Here is a 20,053-nt window from a genome sequence, read left to right as displayed (position 1 = left end):
GGCGTTGCTGTGTGCACGCGAATCGTGTATTGGCGTTGCTGTGTGCACGCTAATCGTTTTTAAAAACGTTAATCTGATGATCCGCTGATACAGTCTAATGTAAACCCCACCTTAGACTTTTGCACAGTACTGTGTATGTGTGTGTATATATATATATATATATATATATATATATATATATATATATATATATATATATTAATTTTGAGGCATATGTGAGTATACGTCATCTGTGAACATCTGGGTTAGAGGACAGGCAAGATGGCAGCAGAGTATTTGTGTTCTATTTGTGTCCTTATATTACTTGCTCACATACGACAGTTGCAGTTGGGTAGTCGGTACTTAACCCTCATGAGTACATACGGAGAATTCAGATCTAGCCTTATTGTTGGCGCTCAAAACACGGAGCCCCAGACTATTGCCTGTCCTGATGCCGAGACATATTTACAAGTGTGGATCCAACTACGATTAATTGGTTGCAGGGGCGTAGCTAGGATTTTTCAAAGGGGAGGGTGACTGGCAGCCTGAGTACATACCCGCAGGTTTGTAAATGAAAAAATACATTTGAGAAAATAACGCGGTCTTTGCGTCATTCTTTCATCTCATGTTGCAAACTGTTGAGACGTCGGACAATGATTCGGCCAAATCGGCTTTATCCGGCAGTGTATGGATAGCGGCTCGACATCTTACCCTAGTCAACCGATGCAGATCTCTCTATTCTTGTTGTCTTACTGCTCATCGGCCAAAATGTTTCTAAGTAAAAGGCGTCGTGGCTGACGAATGGCAAAGATGTCAACGATCTTGTCAATCTCGATCGCTCTGCCATAGTGTATGTTCATCATCGCCAGTCCTGACTATGAAAAATATGTAACAAAAAATAATCACCATTGCTAGTTTTAGGTAGCTTAGAAACCAGCTCTTCCATTATTGCTGTTTCTTCCACGTTTTCTTGATGTTGTGTTCTAGAAACGGCGCGCTAAAACTTAGCTTCGAAGCCGCAAAATGCAACTTTGATGGAAAATAAATAAATAAATAAATTGCTTACCTCTCTTCACGTCGAAAGAAGGAGGAAAGTTTCGCTTGTTTTGACATGGCGAATTATTAACACAAGAGGAAATACTCGTAATTCGCAACTAAAAAGACTGCAGCTACACTGGCAGCTTGACCGTGCTTTCTAGGGCCATCGTGTTGCGCTTGCGCAGAACTGGGTTTTCGCGCCCAAACCACAGGAAGTCCATACAAGGTTATAGAAACCCTAATGAGGCTGAGGTGACAATCTAGCTTTAAAAAATGTTAGAAAAATTACAGTGGGCGCTTTTCTAATATTCTTATGCGGCTATTGAAAAAATGTATGGTCCGACAAAGGGGGGGGCGCGTGGGCACCTCAGGACCCCCCCCCCAGCTACACCGCTGGGTTGTATTGTAATCTAACATCACCTAGGTCTCGTTTCTCATTCATCATCTTGCGTCCAGGATTCAGCATAGTTCTGATTTATGTTCTTTGTCATTATGTGTCACAAATTTACTTTTTCAATGCTGAGTGCTGCTCTTATGTTTTTTTCTGAGTTCACTCCATGTATTTTCTGCTGCTCTGTTCTCTAATGTGTGCGCCCGTTCTGAGTTCAGCCCTTGATTAGTGATCTGACTTCCTGGTTTGTGTTTACCTTGTTATTATTGGATTAGACTCGTTTATTGAACAGTGGACTCGGATGCTGATTACTGGATCCACCCAAATAAACAAATAAACACTCAGTTAATGCATTGTTGTGTGTTCTTGTTACATTTGTGTCGTTATTTCAACCCAGAAGAACATCGGATCCAATTTGAGTCTGGTTCCTCGAAAGGTTTTCTTCTCATATCCGGATCTCAGGGAGTTTTTCTTCACTACTAGCTCATTACTACTCACTTTTTTTTATGGTAACCTCTTTATGTTATCATCTTCAGGTCAGTCAGTACACCTTTGCCATGTGCAGCTACAGAGAGAAGAAGGCAGAACCTGTGGAGCTTCTCCAACTGGATGGATATACTGTGGACTACACTGACCCTCAGCCAGGTACAGGATCTCCAACCAGTCCATCTCAGCGCTTCTCTGTTTTATGCACAGCACATTTTCACAATCCACAATCCCCAAAAAAAGAAAGCTATAAGAAGAGATCACTCTTTTCCAGGATGGAAATCATAAAGTCTATCCACAGAAACTGTACAGTAAATATTAACACCGAGTGTTTGTGTTCTGAATGCGAAAAACTGTGTAGACTTGTTTCACCTTTCTGGATTCTATATGCGAGCACGAGAGCAACAGCATTATATCTGAATGCGATTAAAAAATAATAATAAAAATGAGGGGAAATATCTCAAATAGGTTTTGAAAGGTAAAACTTGTAAATAATATAACTAAACAATTTATAAAATCATTGTAAAGAATCAAATAAATTGTAAATAATTTGTTTAATTGATGGTGGAATTTTAGACTTAAATTTTTTTTGCGATATTTTTAAAAGCGTAAAATTTCAAATTTGATTCAATTTCTATTATATGTTGAGATGTAGTTTATTTTATTTTTATTTTATTTGTACCTTTTTTAAAATATTATTCTCATTAGCCATCAGTGTTTCTGTATGTGTGTGTGTGTGTGTGTGTATGAAATGTTGAACATTGCCTTCTTCAGACCAACAGGATTATAACAAAACTGGAGAACATATTAATTGTAGTTAGTAAATTACAAAAATTTATAATAAAAAATAAGTCAATAAAATAACAAATAATATAAATAATAATAAATGTAATAAAAATAATTTAAAATTGTTTAGAATATATTTCATGAAATTCATCTTTGAAGTAAAAAATAATTTATATATTTATTTGTTTATTTAGGTATGTGTATATGTATAAATGTGTACGTTAAAATAAATACATTTATTTTGGGTTGGATGAAGACAGATGGGCGGCATGGTGGTGTAGTGGTTAGCGCTGTTGGCTCACAGCAAGAAGGTCCTGGGTTCGAGCCCCGTGGCCGGCGAGGGCCTTTCTGTGCGGAGTTTGCATGTTCTCCCCGTGTCCGCGTGGGTTTCCTCCGGGTGCTCCGGTTTCCCCCACAGTCCAAAGACATGCAGGTTAGGTTAACTGGTGACTCTAAATTGACCGTAGGTGTGAATGGTTGTCTGTGTCTATGTGTCAGCCCTGTGATGACCTGGCGACTTGTCCAGGGTGTACCCCGCCTTTCGCCCGTAGTCAGCTGGGATAGGCTCCAGCTTGCCTGTGACCCTGTAGAACAGGATAAAGCGGCTACAGATAATGAGATGAAGACAGTAAAATGTGTATAATATTACATTTTAATCAGCAAATACATATAATACATTATTATAATGTTAATTATTATCCAATACTTTTATTTATCTATTTTTTATTACATTTACATTATATATATTAAATGCAGCTTTGAAATCAGCAATAAAAGGAAATTGTTCATTTTTTTATGACATCAAACATATTATGAATTTAATGACGATTTTCTGATCATGATTATTTTGTAATTCTCGGTGCAGGTTTGGATGGAGGCAGGACTTTCTTTAACGCTGTGAAGGAAGGCGACACTGTGATCTTTGCCAGCGATGATGAGCAGGACCGCATCCTGTGGGTTCAGGCCATGTACAGAGCCACGGGCCAGTCGCACAAACCCATCCCTCCAACACAGGTCCAAAAACTCAACGCTAAAGGAGGAACAGCACCACAGCTCGACGCTCCAATCTCACAGTTCTGTAAGTATTTTACACACACACACACACACACACACACACACACACACACACACACACACACACACACACACAGGTTTTCTCAGACTGTTCGTATCAGGTATTTAGATCCAAGTTTGCTTGTTTATTCACTGAGAGAAATAAAATGTATGTTATGTGGGGTGCGAGATAAACACTGGAGTGACTCTGTCATAAGATAAAACATTCTTTCACTTTATGCTCACTTTATTACATTTTCTTCCAGATCACTCTCTGATAGACCATTCTGTGACAGCTCAATCACTTACAGATCACTCTCTGATAGATCATTCTTATAGATCACTCTTGTAGATTACTCTTATAGATCACTCGCTTTTAGAGCACTCTTGTAGATCACTCTCTTGTAGATCACTCTGATACATCACTCTTTTGTGGATCACTTATAGATCACTATTAATCACTCATAGATCACTCTATTTTAGATTACTATTATAGATCACTCTCTTTTTGATCACTCTCTTGTAGATCACGCTTGTAGACCATTCTCTTGTAGATCACTCTTTTATATCTCACTCTCTTGTAGATTACACTTGTATATCACACTCTTGTAGATCACTCTTTTAGATCACTATTATAGATAAGTCTCTTGTAGATCATTCTCTTGTGGATCACTCTTTTATATCTCAGTCTCTTGTAGATCACTCTTTTGGATCACTATTATAGATCACTCTCTTTTAGGTCACTGTTATACATTGCTCTCTTGTAGATCACTCTTGTAGATCATTCTCTTGTGGATCACTATTTAATATCTCACTCACTTGTAGCTCACTCTTGTAGATAATTCTCTTGTGGATCACTCTTTTATATCTCACTCTCTTGTAGCTCACTCTTGTAGACCATTCTTTTGTAGATCACTCTTTTATGTCTCACTCTCTTGTAGATCACTCTTTTGGATCACTATTATAGATCACTCTCTTTTAGGTCACTGTTGTACATCACTCTCTTGTAGATCATTCTCTTGTGGATCACTCTTTTATGTCTCACTCTCTTGTCGATCACTCTTTTGGATCACTATTATAGATCACTCTCTTTTAGGTCACTGTTATACATCGCTCTCTTGTAGATCATTCTCTTGTGGATCACTCTTTTATATCTCACTCTCTTGTCGATCACTCTTTTGGATCACTATTATAGATCACTCTCTTTTAGGTCACTGTTATACATCGCTCTCTTGTAGATCATTCTCTTGTGGATCACTCTTTTATATCTCACTCTCTTGTAGATCACTCTTTCATAGATCACTTTCTATTTTTTACTGTAGATAATCTCTGTGCTGTCTGACTTCACTGCCCATCATACAACTGTCATACCTGCTAATGAAGTGCATTGTTTTCCTTCCTTCCTTCCTTCCTTCCTTCCTTCCTTCCTTCCTTCCTTCCTTCCTTCCTTCCTTCCTTCCTGTCATTTGTTCCTCTGTCCTTCCTTCCTCCCCCTTTCTGTCCTTCTTTCATGTCCTTCCTTCTTTCGTCACTTCTGTTTTTCTTCCTTTCTGCTTTTCCTCTCCTGGTCCTTTCTTCATTCTCTTTTTTCTTCTCTGTATGTACAGAGTGTGCGCGCAGAGTTTATATAAGTATCATACTGTATATGTATTCTCTCTCTCTCTCTCTCTCTCTGTGTGCTGCTGACTGCCCCTTGGTCTTTGTTCATGTCTTTATGTATAGTTTGACCCTCCTCACTCTATTTTAGCTGGATAATTCTCCTCTTCCTCGTCTTCCTCCTCTTTGACTGTCTCTCTGTTCCATCCTGGCAGTCTTTAGGGATTTAGCGATGCTCTTCATTCAGTTTGAAATATAAAATAGAGGTTTACTGCATTTACAGATGTGCTTTTGCTCTGCATACTTGCCTCTCTCTCTCCACACACACACACACACACACACACACACACACACACACACACACACAGCATTCAGATGTAAGTGCTTTTATACAGTTACTGTATTTTTATCCAAAATGCTGTTCAACAGTCATATATATATATATATATATATCCAAATGGAGATGAAGCAGTGTTGATGGAAATGTTGATGACTTAATTACAGCGATTTTTCTCCAACCATCACAGTTGTGGATTTATTGCTCTAAATGAATTCATTGAAACTCCTGGTTTGGCTGAAGCGCCAGCGCTCTCAGCACCTCTCCGCAGCTGGTAATTACCGTGTTAAAAGTGACGCCCCATGAATTAAACAGTGTGCTTACAACCTGATTATTTTTGGAAGCTATCAGTGGAATGTTACCAAATAACTCCTTGCTGTTTCACACCATCTTTCCCTTCTCAGCTACTCATGTTACTTAAGAGAAAAATCTTAAAATTACCATTACACTTTTCTGCATATAGCTGAACATTAGCCTGTAGACTCTTGATAAAAAAACCCTTTCTTTCATTTTCCTTTTTTCCCCCCACAAAAACGAGACCCGACTATATTAATCTTTAATATGATGATTATTAATCAGCAGCCATAATATCATGCCACATTAAAACTAAAGAACTTCGTATGTTCTTCTTAAAACACACGAGAAAAGACTGACCCCTTCATTTATTCGCGTCAGTGTGGATCAGTATCACGTTACAACTTAGTTTATTATAACAAGAAATTTGCACATTAATCGACATTAAGAAATTTGTCTTGCGATAACTTTATACTGTTGATCTTGTAATAACGTGATAAATGATGCCAAAAAAAAGATCAGTATCACAGTATCGCGTCAAAAATTTGTGACTGTGATATTTTAGCAATATATTTTCACATCATTTCTGACATCATAACAAAAAGTTTCACGTCATAACGTGATAAGTTTGTATGTCATACTAACATGAAAATATCTTATTAAAATATCTTATCATGATGAACTTTTCACGTTACACTGAGACGACTGATCTGTTTTTTGTTTTTTGTTTCTAACGTGGATGAAAATTGAACGCACAGTTGAAAATATAGATTTCGACACATTCCTAAACTACACAAAAACACACAGTGATTTGGTCTGAAGTGTCGCCGTCAATCACGGCTGTTTTATTGAGAACGGAAATAGCAGAAATCAGCGCTGCCTGTGTTTCTGTTGGCCGATGAGGGCAGCCATATTGAAGGAGGGGATTAATTTAGAAACCCGGCCCTGTGCTGTCACTCTTTTTCTCTTCCTCTCTTTACCTCTTCACTCACAAAGAAGCTGCAGTGCTGTCACTCGGTGCCTGTGGGCTGAATCTCAGACTCTGTTGTCTTTCGTGTGTGTGTGTGTGTGAGAGAGAGAGAGAGAGAGAGAGAGAGAGAGAGAGGGGGTCAGCGCTTCCAAAAGGAGAAGGACTAAATAGCCCCAAATGTTGTAGCGTGGAATCTTCTAGAGAGCAAATCTATAAATGAAGAACATCCCATCAATCAGTGTCAGTTCAGCTCTGGCCTGCTTGTCCGAGGCTGACTAGTGTCATGGTGCGTTACTGTCCAGAGCCGTGCCGACCCTCCGCTCACGTCAAGCCGACGTGACAAGCTCATATTCACACACATTACAGGGACACAGTGTCACCTTTTTGACTTAGGGGTTCACGCGGACGCCTTTGTTTCAGCCTGGATGTGGTTTTATTCAAATCTCAGAAACGTTTAAAGATCACGGTCACATTGAAGCAATTGTAATGCACAACAAATAATTAATTAATATCTATAACCGATATTCTGGCTCTAACTTAGAAGCTGTCTGATTAAAGAAAATCATTTTTCAAGAATAAATTTGCTTCACATTTCACGTCATTTTTAAGATTTGAATTTAGGGCTGTTTTAAAATCTCAGAAAAGTAAATCTCAGAAAAGTAAATCTCAGAAAAGAAACATTTGCAAAAGTGTAAATGTATTAGATATATAGACCCCTTCGCATGTTTGTAAACAAACCGAGCGTTGCCAGGATGTGCGCGCAGCCTGGACCCAGAAACAATGGCGCTGCCCATAGACCGGCATTATGAGCTGTCAGATTATGCCAAACAATTGTCGTTACAAGATCGAGAATGCTACATAAATAAGTTAACTCTAACAAGTGGGCATCGCCTACCGGATCCGTATTTAATTAAAGAGTGGACGGACGATGTTAGTAAGTTCCCTGGTATACAATGGCCAGATATATACTCGTACCTTATTGACAAGACTTCAGTGTACACCCACGAAAAACTTCGTGCCTACAAGTCTTTAGACGCATATGATTATGTTATGTGCGGGCATGTACAGAACGTGTTTTACACTGAAATTGTTTTAATCAAATTATGCCAGTGATGTGATGGCAATGTGGCTTTAGCTACAACAGCAAATACCGACACTAAACAGCAATTTGCAGGAGGTAATGGCATGAAAGGAATGATAGTGTAAAGAGCGCAGCTAAGAGAAATCAGAGCTGCGTAAAAAGCGAGAGGCAGAGAGCAGAAATGAAACTGAACGGGGCGGGAGCTAGGTTAGAGCAGTCAACGTAAGTTGGCATTTAGAGTGAGGGCACACAATTTTACCTTTCCATCCTTGCTTTAAAATTGTGATTTTCAGCATACACAAATAATGATGGCACAAAATCTGGACTGCTTGAGTCAAGCGAGACCTCTCCTACAAACAAAACTGCATGCAAAGCTAAGTTAACATGCTAACAATATTCATTACATTGTGTGACTATGACCCAGCTAATCAGACAAACGTTACCAAAGTATTTTGCTACATCAATAAACAAAGACTAGAAAGAATAAAAAAGAAAGATTTAATAAATAGCCTGATCTTACCTGTGATGAAGTGGGCGCTGCAAACCCGCGCATTTTTGATGGTGCTTTCATCCCAGTCTACACGTTTGATGGCTTGTAGCCATAGACGTCGGCGATTTTTTTTGGAATGGGTGAGATCCTGCTGGAATTCTGAACATTTTAACCCCATCACTGCTACGATTCTGACACCCGACAACACAACAACTAGGCATTTCTGAGTCTTTTTTGGGTCCAGGCTGCGCGCGCAATTTCCGCTTTCGTATGAATGACGTTTACTGCGAAGGGGTCTATTAGAGAGAGAAAGAGTTCATATTTTGGAGCTTCCAAGACACAAAAATTATTCACTGATTTCAAAACACGTTTTTACCCGTAATGGACTAAATGTGTTTGTAGAATAGCTTTAGGAATTGTTTTTTTGCTCAAATATTAAAAAAAAAAAAAGTTTTTCAATCTGGTCAGTAATTCTACGAGTAAAAATGTCTTTTCTAAACTTACTTGAAGAGTAAATACATTTCAAGCATTTATATATAAATTACACGGTTGTGCGAAGATATGAAGCTTATCTTCGAGTCGTGAACATATTCACAAGTGAGCAAAGTGAACAAGTGAAAATATTTTCAACACTTGAAGATAAACTTCATATCTTCATGCCACCGTGTAATGTTGTTGATATTATATAGACACAGCCACCAAAAAAATCATGCAAGTTAATCAAAATAATTTTTTTCATTTTGAACCGGTTCGCCATTTTGACAACGCACGTCCAGTCAGCAGGAAAACACTGAGAGTGACGTCATCGGAGTGAAATATCAGGAAATATGTCACTCAGATCCGCGATGTATTTTGTATGAAAAAGCAAGTTTTTCAACGTGAGATGATAAACTTCATATCTTCATGCCAACATGTGATTTTCTTTTTATTATATACATAGATACGTTCACAAACAAAAAGTACACAAATTAATCAAAATGATTCAGCGATTTCCTCACGAGTGACGTATATATATATATATATATATATATATATATATATATATGTTATTTACCAGCTGGGAGGTCCGTATCATGAAATGCCGTGACCAAAGTCTTGAAAGTACTGAATGAGGCCTTCTGGGCTGAGGTCAGTATTCAAGGCCGAGGTCACGGTATTTCACCATATGGACCGACCTTAAGCTGGTAAATAATATATTTATTTTTTCTTTGCCAAATTCTAACAGAAAACGAGAGCGCCCGAAAGGGAAAACCGAGCCGAGCCACCATTTTGAATCCTCATTCACGGCTGTAATGCAAATTGCTTCCTCCTCGGTATACAAGTGCACTTCCATGGCAGGAAAACAACTACATTTTGCCGCCTGTGTAGTCCCCTATTTATACAAAATTGAGTCATTCAGTATTCAGCCATGTTTTTGCTCAGCGTTAGCAACAGTTACAGGTTTTTAGCTTTCTCCTGAAATGTTTTCAGAAAACAACCAATGAAACGTTTTAAACTAATTGAGGAATAATTTATGTTGTTTTTATCTTAAATGTGCAACATTATATCTTTTGAATATTTTATATGATCAACTTCTTACGTCTATTTTAAATAAAAATTCTTATTCAGGATTCAGCCATGTTTTTGCTCGGCGTTAGCAACAGTTACAGGTTTCTTTCTCCTGAAATGTTTTCTTTTATTTCTTCTTCCTCAGGGTAGTAAAACTCGCTTTCGCTGTGAACACTGTCGTTATCGCCATCCATGCTGTAAAATTAATGCTATTCTCCTGAGAAATGCGAAAATAAATGTTGACAAAAATTGCTACGATGTTTGTTGTTGTTGTGACTGAGCGAGTCGCCAGAGGTCCGTAACTGGGGTCCGTACCATAGGATACGGACCCGCTCGCCAGCCAATCAGAGCGCAGGATTTGATGGAAACCGGACCGTGAAAAAAATAGAGATTTATGTCACGGTTTTGGTTCTCCATGTCCCGGATGGAGCTCATATGAAAAATACGAATGGTGTATTTCTCAGTAAAACACTCGTGTCTATATCATATGTTACAGGTCAGAGCTGTAGGTCAGGTGGAATTTTTCAAGCTCGGTTAGAGTTTTTAACCCAGTTCATAATTTTTGACTTGTATTAGGGAGACTTACTGGATCTAGTGTTGAGTTTCGGGTTAGGATTTGGGAAGACTTTGTATTTTCAACGACTTGATGATGTAATCAGACTGGGCTCGTTAATAAATTCAGGATATATATCAATACTTTCAATGCACTCGTTGACGGTCGAGTGGGTATGGTGGTGGGTTAAGAATCCAAAGGTTTGGTGTTTGAATCCCTGTTAAGTATGAAAAAGGATATTTTAAAAAATGCTGACTAGGTAGACAGACGAGGAAATATGAAGTTGGTGTCAATGGAAGAAGACAAAAGAAGTCATGGAAAACCCCTTTTAAGAATCTTAGATGATCCAAAATTTTATCTAGGTTGAAATTTTTACCTATAATATAATATAATATAATATAATATAATATAATATAATATGTATAGTGTATGTACAGTATGTCCAGTACTTTAAATACTTTTGTGAATTTTTTTTTCGACACCGAAAATCACACTAAATCAAGGAATTAAAATACATGTAGATTAGAGGCTCTTTCTGGCCTTGAGAAAACATTTAAAAGCTGAATTTAAATGTACAAATGTAATGATCTTGGGTGTACAAATATCACAGATTATAAACTGAAATCTCAGTCTGTGCTTTTTGTAAAAAAAAAAAAAATCTTGTTCCAGCTTGGCGTGTAAACTCGTAATGGAATGATGAATTTTGATGAAGAGAAGCCCATCTGACATGCACAGTCCGCTAAAGGAGAAGTCTGTTCTGCCGTGCACTCGAGAAATAAACGGTATGTCGCAGGCGTGTACCCGTTAAACACAGGTGAGGGTTAAGCCTTGTTCCTGCATTCAGATGCAAAGTGCAGACACTCAGTGGGCCGCTGACCGTGAATGGACACCGGCCTGCAGTATCGGCTTTAAGCTCCGTCTGAAACGGTGCATTAGAATGAGAATAGCCCCCCGAGCGGACCGGATTAAGCCACCGGGTCCTGCTTATTTGCCCAGGCCCTGATGTAATCCCTAAACCCACTAACCAGGGAGGAAAGTGAAAATGTGTTGTTGGATTTATTTAGTCCCCTTAATGGACAATAGCTTCATGGGCAGGAGGATAAGTGTGTGTGTGTGTGTGTGTGTGTGTGTGTGTGTGTGTGTGTGTGTGTGTGTGTGTAGTAAGAGGGGGGTATTGGGCTGGTCCTCTTCCTGATCGCAGGTTAGTGGTACGGGGTTGCTTTAATTAGCCCGACCCCTTGGGGAGGTCCTGGGCCTGTGGGCGGGCTGCTGAATGGACATGGACCATGAGCGCTCAGGAAAAGGCATTTTGGGGGCTGAGGGTTATTAGAGCAGCCAGATTGAGACATTTATTGACTAACGACGGGGCTGGAGATGATCAGGATTATCAGCCATGAATCGGGACGATGGAAAATCTCAAGAAATATATCAAATCACATACGAGCTGTCAGATAGGAGACGTGTCAAAGCAATTTTTGATGAGATTTGGGAACAGTGTTTCTCAGGCTGCATGACACCTTGATGATGGCTGACACAAACCTACATAAACATTTATAAAGGTATATTCTGTAGATAACACGTGTCAGCTATCTTAAAGAATACGTTTGTGATTATTTTGTCATTTTCATGAAACCTAAGTATCCGTTTAAGTCATGATGAAGATGTTATTACTCACAAATGTCACCATCACAAAACAAATATTTGGATTTTGTGATGAATAAAAATAGCAAATGAAAATGATTCAGATGTATTCTGGATACTGTTTATTTAACTGAGACACTTTTCCTCATTTAATCTCTGAAAGCTTTATTCTATTCAAGTTTTTAAGAATTATTAAGAAAAACATAGAAACAAGATTCGGTCCCTTAAAGCTTGATTTTAGTCTTTTAAATTGTAAAAAAAAAAAAAAAAAGATTCAGAATCATTTTGAAAATTATTTATTTAAAGAAGAAGATTTGAATGATTTTCTTGGAGACTGATTTTATTCGATGAATTTATTAAGAATTGTCTGAATATGTTTTCAAATGAGAGAATTTATTCTATTATGATGATTTATTCTATTAAACGCTATTCAGTTATTTTTGAATGATTATGAAAAATGAGAGTGTTTTCCTGATTCTTTTCAAGATTGATTTTTAGTACTGTATAATAAATTATTAAGACATTTAAAGGAATAGAAAATGCAAAGTAAATACATGCATGGGTTGGTAGCTTGTAATATCAAGAGCCCGGAAGAAAAGTTTCAAGCATTTTTGACCATTTTTAAAAAAGTTATGAGCGTTTTTGTATCGTTGCTCTAATGCCACCTGGGAGGCCGCCATGCTGTCTGTTGGAAGGGCGATGCGTGACGTCATTTGGGCGCAAGGCTGAGTGTCGCTCTTCAGTACTGAAGGGGCAAAGCGAAAGGTCTACTAAGGTGACAATATTGATTTTTTTCACGATACATCTGAAATAGTGTATTAATGAGCTGCAACCCTGACTTATGGACAAACCTACTCTTTATCTGTAAAACGAGGCTGAAACTATGTGTTATACTTCTCATTAGCACGCTTAGCATGCTCTCGACTCATTCATGATAAACTTCCTCATCAAGACGTCCCCAGGCTAACCTACCGTAATTACCGTAGTAGACAGTCCAGCCTCCGCAGCAATGCAGAAAGAGGGTAAATAAACACTGCTTTACTATACAGGACCGTGAGTTGGCCTAGTGGTTAGCGTGTCCACCTCTTGATCGCGAGTTCTACTCATGGTCGGGTCATACCAAAGACCATCATAAAAATAGTGCCTACTGCCATCTGGCAAGGCACGCTGCAATACAGATGCGAGTGGGGAGCCAAACTCTTGTGGTTACCAGAGGACCCGCCCCCCACTGTAACCCTAGCTATGTAATAGGCGAGAGGCCGAGGGCTACGGAAACGGCGATCGGCGCCGCCCTATGTGCCACATGGCGTGGGAAGGACTTTGATTACTATACAGGACTCATGTGAACATTACAGGAAGATACACTTGTATGAAAAAAGGCGGAAATATTGCCAGAACACCCGAGCTGCTGGTATGGTATGGATTTATTTGGTAAAATTCATACATCTAAAAAGAAACAGTATAAATAGCGCAAAGGACAACACAAAGTATAAAATACACTTATTTCCAACGTGGTCCTCCTGATGACAGCAGGAAACAAGAAAATATAAGAGAATAATAAATTGAAAAAAATTTCATGAAAGTCATAAACAAAAAAATATGCTAACTGTAATTATCACAGAGTGCAACTAGATTACAGAAACAGCACCAAAATGATTAAAAACGACTTATATACACATCATAAAACTGGGTTTGGAATTTACTCCATTAAAACTGTTTCACCTGTTTCTTAAAATGATCACGTGTTTGACTAGATTGCACTGATCGAGGTCAGCTATTCCACAAACAAACCCCTGTAAACCTAAAAGAACTCCGAATGGTTTACGTAGTGTGACGTCACTTACAACACATGGCCGTGTTCGACAAAATGGACCACAGCGCCAGCGACATTTCTTCACTGATTTCCTCGGGTATTTTGGACGATGACACGAATAACGATGATGATCGTGAAAAACAAGCATTACCATGTCAATTGGTTACACACAAGTGAACAATATTTATAGAGTTGTTTTAGTTTGTCATTACTGAGGCTTTTCTGACAAACACTGAATCAAAGCAAGACACCCAGCAAACATCAAGCCGCTTAGCTGCATCAGGAATTATTACGTTTATGCCCAGAGAAACTCAAAATAACATATCACGCTTAATAAAAAAGTTATGGAAGCCATAAAAAGTGTTTTCTTACCCTTTGAAGTTCTCGTTTGCGAACTACCTGACCGTGTTGTCTCGTTTGTCTTGTCCGCTTTTTGGCTGAAGATTGTGGGAACCGCATCTGGATTCAGCGCTGACTTGTACGGTATTCCTAATGCCCGGTGCGTCCGAGTTGTTTGAGTGAAACAATTTTCTTCAAAATGTTCCGAGCACACGAGCTGCGTGAAGCAGTGTTCGTTTACCCTCTTTCTGCGTTACTGCGGGTGTTGGACACTCTACTACGGTAATTACGGTAGGCTAGCCTGGTGATGTCTTGATGAGGAAGTTTTTCATGAATGAGTCGAGAGCATACCTGTCAACCCTCCTGTTTTTCCCGGGAAATCCCTTATTTTGACTTATTTCCCGCTGTCTTCCCGTTTTTTTATTTTCCCGAAAATATCCCGTATTTTGACATTATATAAAAGTCCCGTATTTTCACAATATAAAAAAGTCGGTAGGTCCAGAATTCATGACGCGCCTCTGACAGGAGTTTACAGCAGGAAGTCGGGCCATGAATTCACGTCCCCGCCCTCTCAGGCATCAGTAATTACAGAACTACGTCCGGAGGTGAGGCTGAACAAGTGATTAGGTCCAGTGTTGCCAGATTGGGTGGTTTCCCACCCAAGTTGGGCGGTTTCAAGTGCATTTTGGCGAGTTTTGAACATATTTTGGGCTGGAAAACGTCAGCAGTATCTGGCAACACTGATTAGGTCTGAGGTGAAGATGGCGATGCTAATAGCTAAGAAAAACATTAGCCTCTCTTTCTTTGATGATTTCAACAAGAGCGTGGCTGGAATGTTCCCAGACTCTTCCATCGCAAATAAATTTTCCATGGGGAAAACGAAAGCCTCCCAAATGTCAAAGGTAAGCTACACATGTTTACATTAAGTATGTCCTGGCTAAGACCTCATAAATAGCCTAGTGTAAACTAATTGGTGTATTAACTGTTTTATCCACTCATTGTCTATTTTATTTTCTATCTGAAACTTACCCATTTTAAATCACTCTTGGTTTAATATTTTATATTACTCTCTATCTATCTATCTATCTATCTATCTATCTATCTATCTATCTATCTATCTATCTATCTATCTAGTGTTCCGAGGCCATGATTATGGTAAAACCATAATAAATTGCAATGGAATTGAATTTATTGACTGGTTATATAATGACCTTTCTTATTTTAACATAAGATACGTATTTTAGCCCTTAATTTGGGAAATAACTGGTACCACTGAAAGCAAATAAAAATAAATGTATAGTTTATTCACAAATGCACTCTATAAACCATAAGCATATTGAGTTTGGGTCTTGGCTATCACCAACATGCACCAGAGTACAGGAAATCACAAATACTAGATAGAAAATTGCCCCCCATTCAACTACACACCCACTTTTGGTGAAGGGTATGACTTTCCGAAATTTTCCCTTATTTTGAGTTAAAAATCTGGGAAATATCCCTTTTCTTCAAACCTCAAAGTTGACAGGTATGGTCGAGCGCATGCTAAGCATGCGAACGAGTACTTACACTGCCAGGAACGGGTAAAAAGTCACGCACTTGCCTCTTGGGACAGATTTAGGTAAGTCAGATTGTATGCAGATCTGTTTGTAGGTTCTCTAGCAAGGTTACAGTCCGCAGAATGAGGCGTCACGGCAGTACGACTTGTACCGGGGATATAAATATAAATAGAAAAGTTACCTCCCTCATTCAGTCACACAGGAGTAGATCAGCTGTTCACTCTTCCCTCGCTGTTTATCAGTGACATCGGTATTATCTTTACCCTATCACTTTTTTGTTAGAGGAATGGATTTTTTTTTCATATAAACTTTTAATGAAATAATCTCCTGCCAGAGGCAGCTTCAAGTCTTACTCACTATACGGAGCTTCTGTGTCTTGCGCCCAAATGACGTCAGAGCATTGCCGGAAACGATCGGGGGGATTTTTCTGATTGGTTAAAATATTTTCAATGGCGGCCTCCATGAAATCATCCATTCTGCATAGAAACTTGACTTTCGGAGATGGATATCTTAGTTGTGTGAGCTCCTTATTTTCAATTATTCACATGAATCGTTAGTTTATATCATAATCTATCTTCATAACTGTATTTTAAAAACGGGTTTTCTTTTCTTTTAAAAACATTTTTCATTTAAAAGAGGAACGTCAAGTGGTTCAAAACTACGTTTTGAAGCACGTTGAAGAATCATTCAGGAAATTATTTCAGCAAGAGAATTTTATTGATTGTCTCAAATGTGCTGAGATGCACCCACGTGCAATGAACCGGTGCTACAGGTGCTCTAGCCCCTGCCCCTTTTCTGTTTGCTGTCCAAAGTGCCCTTTTCATAGGGACTGGTTTTTTTTTTAATATTTGTAAAAGATAAGTTAGCTCCAACATCAATATTCTCTACAATTTGACAATAATCTATGAAATTATAGATTTATAAAATAACGTTTTTCTATGTAAATGCGGGCATCAATCCGTGACGTCATGCATTCAGTGAGCCTCCGTGCAGAAAGCGCATGCAGATGGTTGACAGTGGGAGACAGTGCGAGGAACGGCATGGTGAGGTCACACTGAAAGTCTCCTTTCATTTCTTATCTGAACATGCAATACTGTGCAGCTTAGAACACAACAGTAAATGCGTAGGGTTGTTTATCATTTAATGAAGCCGCCTAGGCTATATTTAAACCGTTTGCTCCATCCATTTCATTAACGTGGCAGATTCAGAAACTTTAGTTTGAACGACGGCGTTAATAACATATTCTAGCAGCTTCGAAAACTTAAGGCTGAATGACGACGTCCACAACATATTCTGTCAAGACACACAGAATGTTCAGTTGCAATTGAAATTTAGTTTTGAATAAAGTTAACTTGTGTGAAAAATTTGTTCCAAGTGCCCGTTTATGAATGTTGAGCCCCTGCCCCTCCAAGGTCTTTGCACGGCCCTGCTGAGATGCATGTTGACAGCCAAATCCTTTCGAAAGAGTGTGTTCTCCATGACACTGTGTGTCCTCTGAAGCTTATCCCTCTCTCCACACACACACAGACGCAGACCGTGCACAGAAACACGGGATGGACGAGTTCATCTCAGCGAACCCCTGTAACTTTGATCACTCCTCGCTGTTCGAGATGGTGCAGCGCCTCACGTTGGATCACAGACTCAACGACTCCTACTCCTGCCTGGTACTGACACACGATTCAGTTCGGTTCATTGAGCTTTGTTTTAGTGCTGTAAGAAAAAAGATAGGATTTATTTATTGTACTTTCAGGATATTGTTTCTTTTACCCTGCTGTTCATTTTATAACATTTGAGAATTTCTTGTATTTCAATGACTCAGATGTCTGACTCCTCCACTCTGTCCTCCCCTGCAGGGTTGGTTTAGTCCTGGTCAGGTGTTTGTCCTGGATGAGTACTGCGCCAGAAACGGCGTACGGGGTTGTCACAGACACCTGTGTTACCTGAGCGACTTGTTAGAGAGAGCTGAGAACGGAGCGATGATCGACCCCACGCTGCTTCACTACAGCTTCGCTTTTTGTGCTTCGCACGTGCATGGCAACAGGTAGGATCTCCTCGTTTATCACACATTCATCTCTCTGTCTTCTCAGTTATCGTCCAAATTCTCATGCAAAACTCTTTCCTCTCATTCAGACTTTTTCATCACTCGTCATAAGTCACATTGGCTATATTTGTAGACCACGCTGAATAAAAGTGCGCGTCAAATGAATAGACCTGCCAACTGTCCCTCAAAAATACACCAAGACGCCTTTTTTTTCCCCCTCCACAATACAGTATGAATCGACTGATGAATCTGGAATGATTGACACTTGCGCAGGTTTTTTGAACTCTCTGAAACCCCAAGAAGCCCCGCCCCCTGCCCAAAAACTCGCATTAGCGATCTTTTGGCTGGGACTGACTTGATTTTCAAGCTTGAAAAATGTACTGATGCGATACTTTTAGAGAAAGGGACTTACTGAGAGCTTGCGTTACATCACTTACATCCCAAAAGCTCATTTTAAGTTGCTGAAGGTTGACAAGTCAAAGGTTGGACTATAATGGATGTTCTAAGCTACTAGAGGAGGTGCTAGTAGTCTAACCAGTCTGTAGCTCTGTTAGAATGTGCTTGCTTCTCAAACCACAGGTCTGAGGTTCAAGTCTCTGTTTATTAACACCTCCCTTTTTTGTTGTTTTGATGACCCTCTTTTGGAAAAGAGAAATGAGATCTAACTGGTGATGTCTTTCTAGTTGGGTGCTCACGTCTCAACCCTGAGGTTCCTGGTTCAAAGTTCCTTTTGCTTTTTTTCAATAAATAAATCTCCAAAGATGATAAATTCACGAAAAAAACTTTTTTTTTTTCATCAGCACTGATGGCTCAGTTGGTTAGAGCTGTGGTGTTGAAACCCTGGGCTCAAGTTGAAGTGTGAGGGTTTGAGTCTGCATGAAGAAATGTGGGGCTTTGACTAATTGTTTAATAAAATTCACTTTTAAACGACGACTGAACTTGTTTGTGAGGAAGTAGAATAAAGTAACTAAAGCAATGAGTACAACGAATAAAAACAGTATGGTGGATTAAGCATTGTAAGCAAGATAAATTGTGTTTTGTGCAGGTAGATGGAAAGAATAAACACGTTTATATATAAGATTATTTTTTTCAGGGGGGGAACAAACGTGACATACTTGTAGTCAGTGTGTTGTGGCTCTTTGGAAGTGCTCTGGTCTCTTCGTGTCCTGGTTCAAAGCTTGACCTGGATGTTTTATTATTAAAAACTGCTTTTGAAGATAAATGTACGAAAAAAAAAGGTGGTTCTGAGACTCAGGGTTCGAGTCTAAGCAGACTGATATGAGAAGCTACATGTGGAAATACTGGAGTTATGCAAATAAGTTGAACTTTTTGATAGTTACTTTAAAAGCAGTATAGTAATGGAATTGATGTTGCCGAGTAAGGTGATATAAATGATGTGTATACATATAAAATAAATAGCCCAGAGTAGCATAACCCCTGCTTTCACCTCTCCAGGAGCCCCAGGTGGGACATGCTGGCTTTCACTCTCTTTCTCTCACCTTGCCAGACTTAGTGCCCCACCTGGTTCCAGCACCTTCAGCTCGCCAGAGGTGGTCTCGATCCTGTGTGCTTGCAGGGACAGCCCAGACCTCATCCCCAGCCCAATGAGCTACCAGTGCTTTCTATTCACTCTGCTTTTTGCTTCTTTTTTTTTAAACAACTTGACAACTCTTATACACAAAAACATGTGCTTAATCAAGTAAATGTTCCACTGGACCCAAACCTTGAACTTTGAGAACACAGTTACCAACACACTTACACATTGAGCCACCAGTGCTTACTGAAAATCAGCTTGTTTTAGTGCTTTCCAAGCACTTGTCTTTTTTAAGAGTTTTATCTTTTACTTGACAACTCTTATAAGAAAATCCCTCACCTGGCACATACCTTGAACCCCAACCACCTGATACCCACTTACCTGCTGTCTTACATACTGAGCCACCAGTGAGTACTCAACTTCCTTTTTTTTTTTTTTTACTTTGAGTTTTATCTTTTACTTGATGACTCTTCTACACAGCAACAAGCACTCTTAAAGAAAACCTTTCACCTGCCTTGAACCCTGAC

At 39.2% G+C, this 20,053-nt stretch overlaps 1 protein-coding gene across 2 annotated transcripts in view; it reads left to right on the top strand.

The window, feature by feature from the left end:
* cadpsa (Ca2+-dependent activator protein for secretion a) overlaps positions 1-20,053 on the top strand; it is a 210,790-nt gene that overhangs the window by 122,438 nt on the left and 68,299 nt on the right. For both annotated transcript variants that reach the window (XM_060910653.1, XM_060910652.1), the window contains exons 10-13: positions 1,945-2,053; positions 3,546-3,758; positions 17,479-17,615; positions 17,805-17,992. In XM_060910653.1, coding sequence (XP_060766636.1) covers positions 1,945-2,053; positions 3,546-3,758; positions 17,479-17,615; positions 17,805-17,992 — 647 coding nt within the window. The remainder of the gene's footprint in view (positions 1-1,944; positions 2,054-3,545; positions 3,759-17,478; positions 17,616-17,804; positions 17,993-20,053) is intronic.

Source organism: Neoarius graeffei, chromosome 26 (assembly GCF_027579695.1).
Source record: "Neoarius graeffei isolate fNeoGra1 chromosome 26, fNeoGra1.pri, whole genome shotgun sequence".
NCBI classification, from domain to species: Eukaryota; Metazoa; Chordata; class Actinopteri; order Siluriformes; family Ariidae; genus Neoarius; species Neoarius graeffei.
This window is presented reverse-complemented; position numbering and strand designations above follow the sequence as displayed.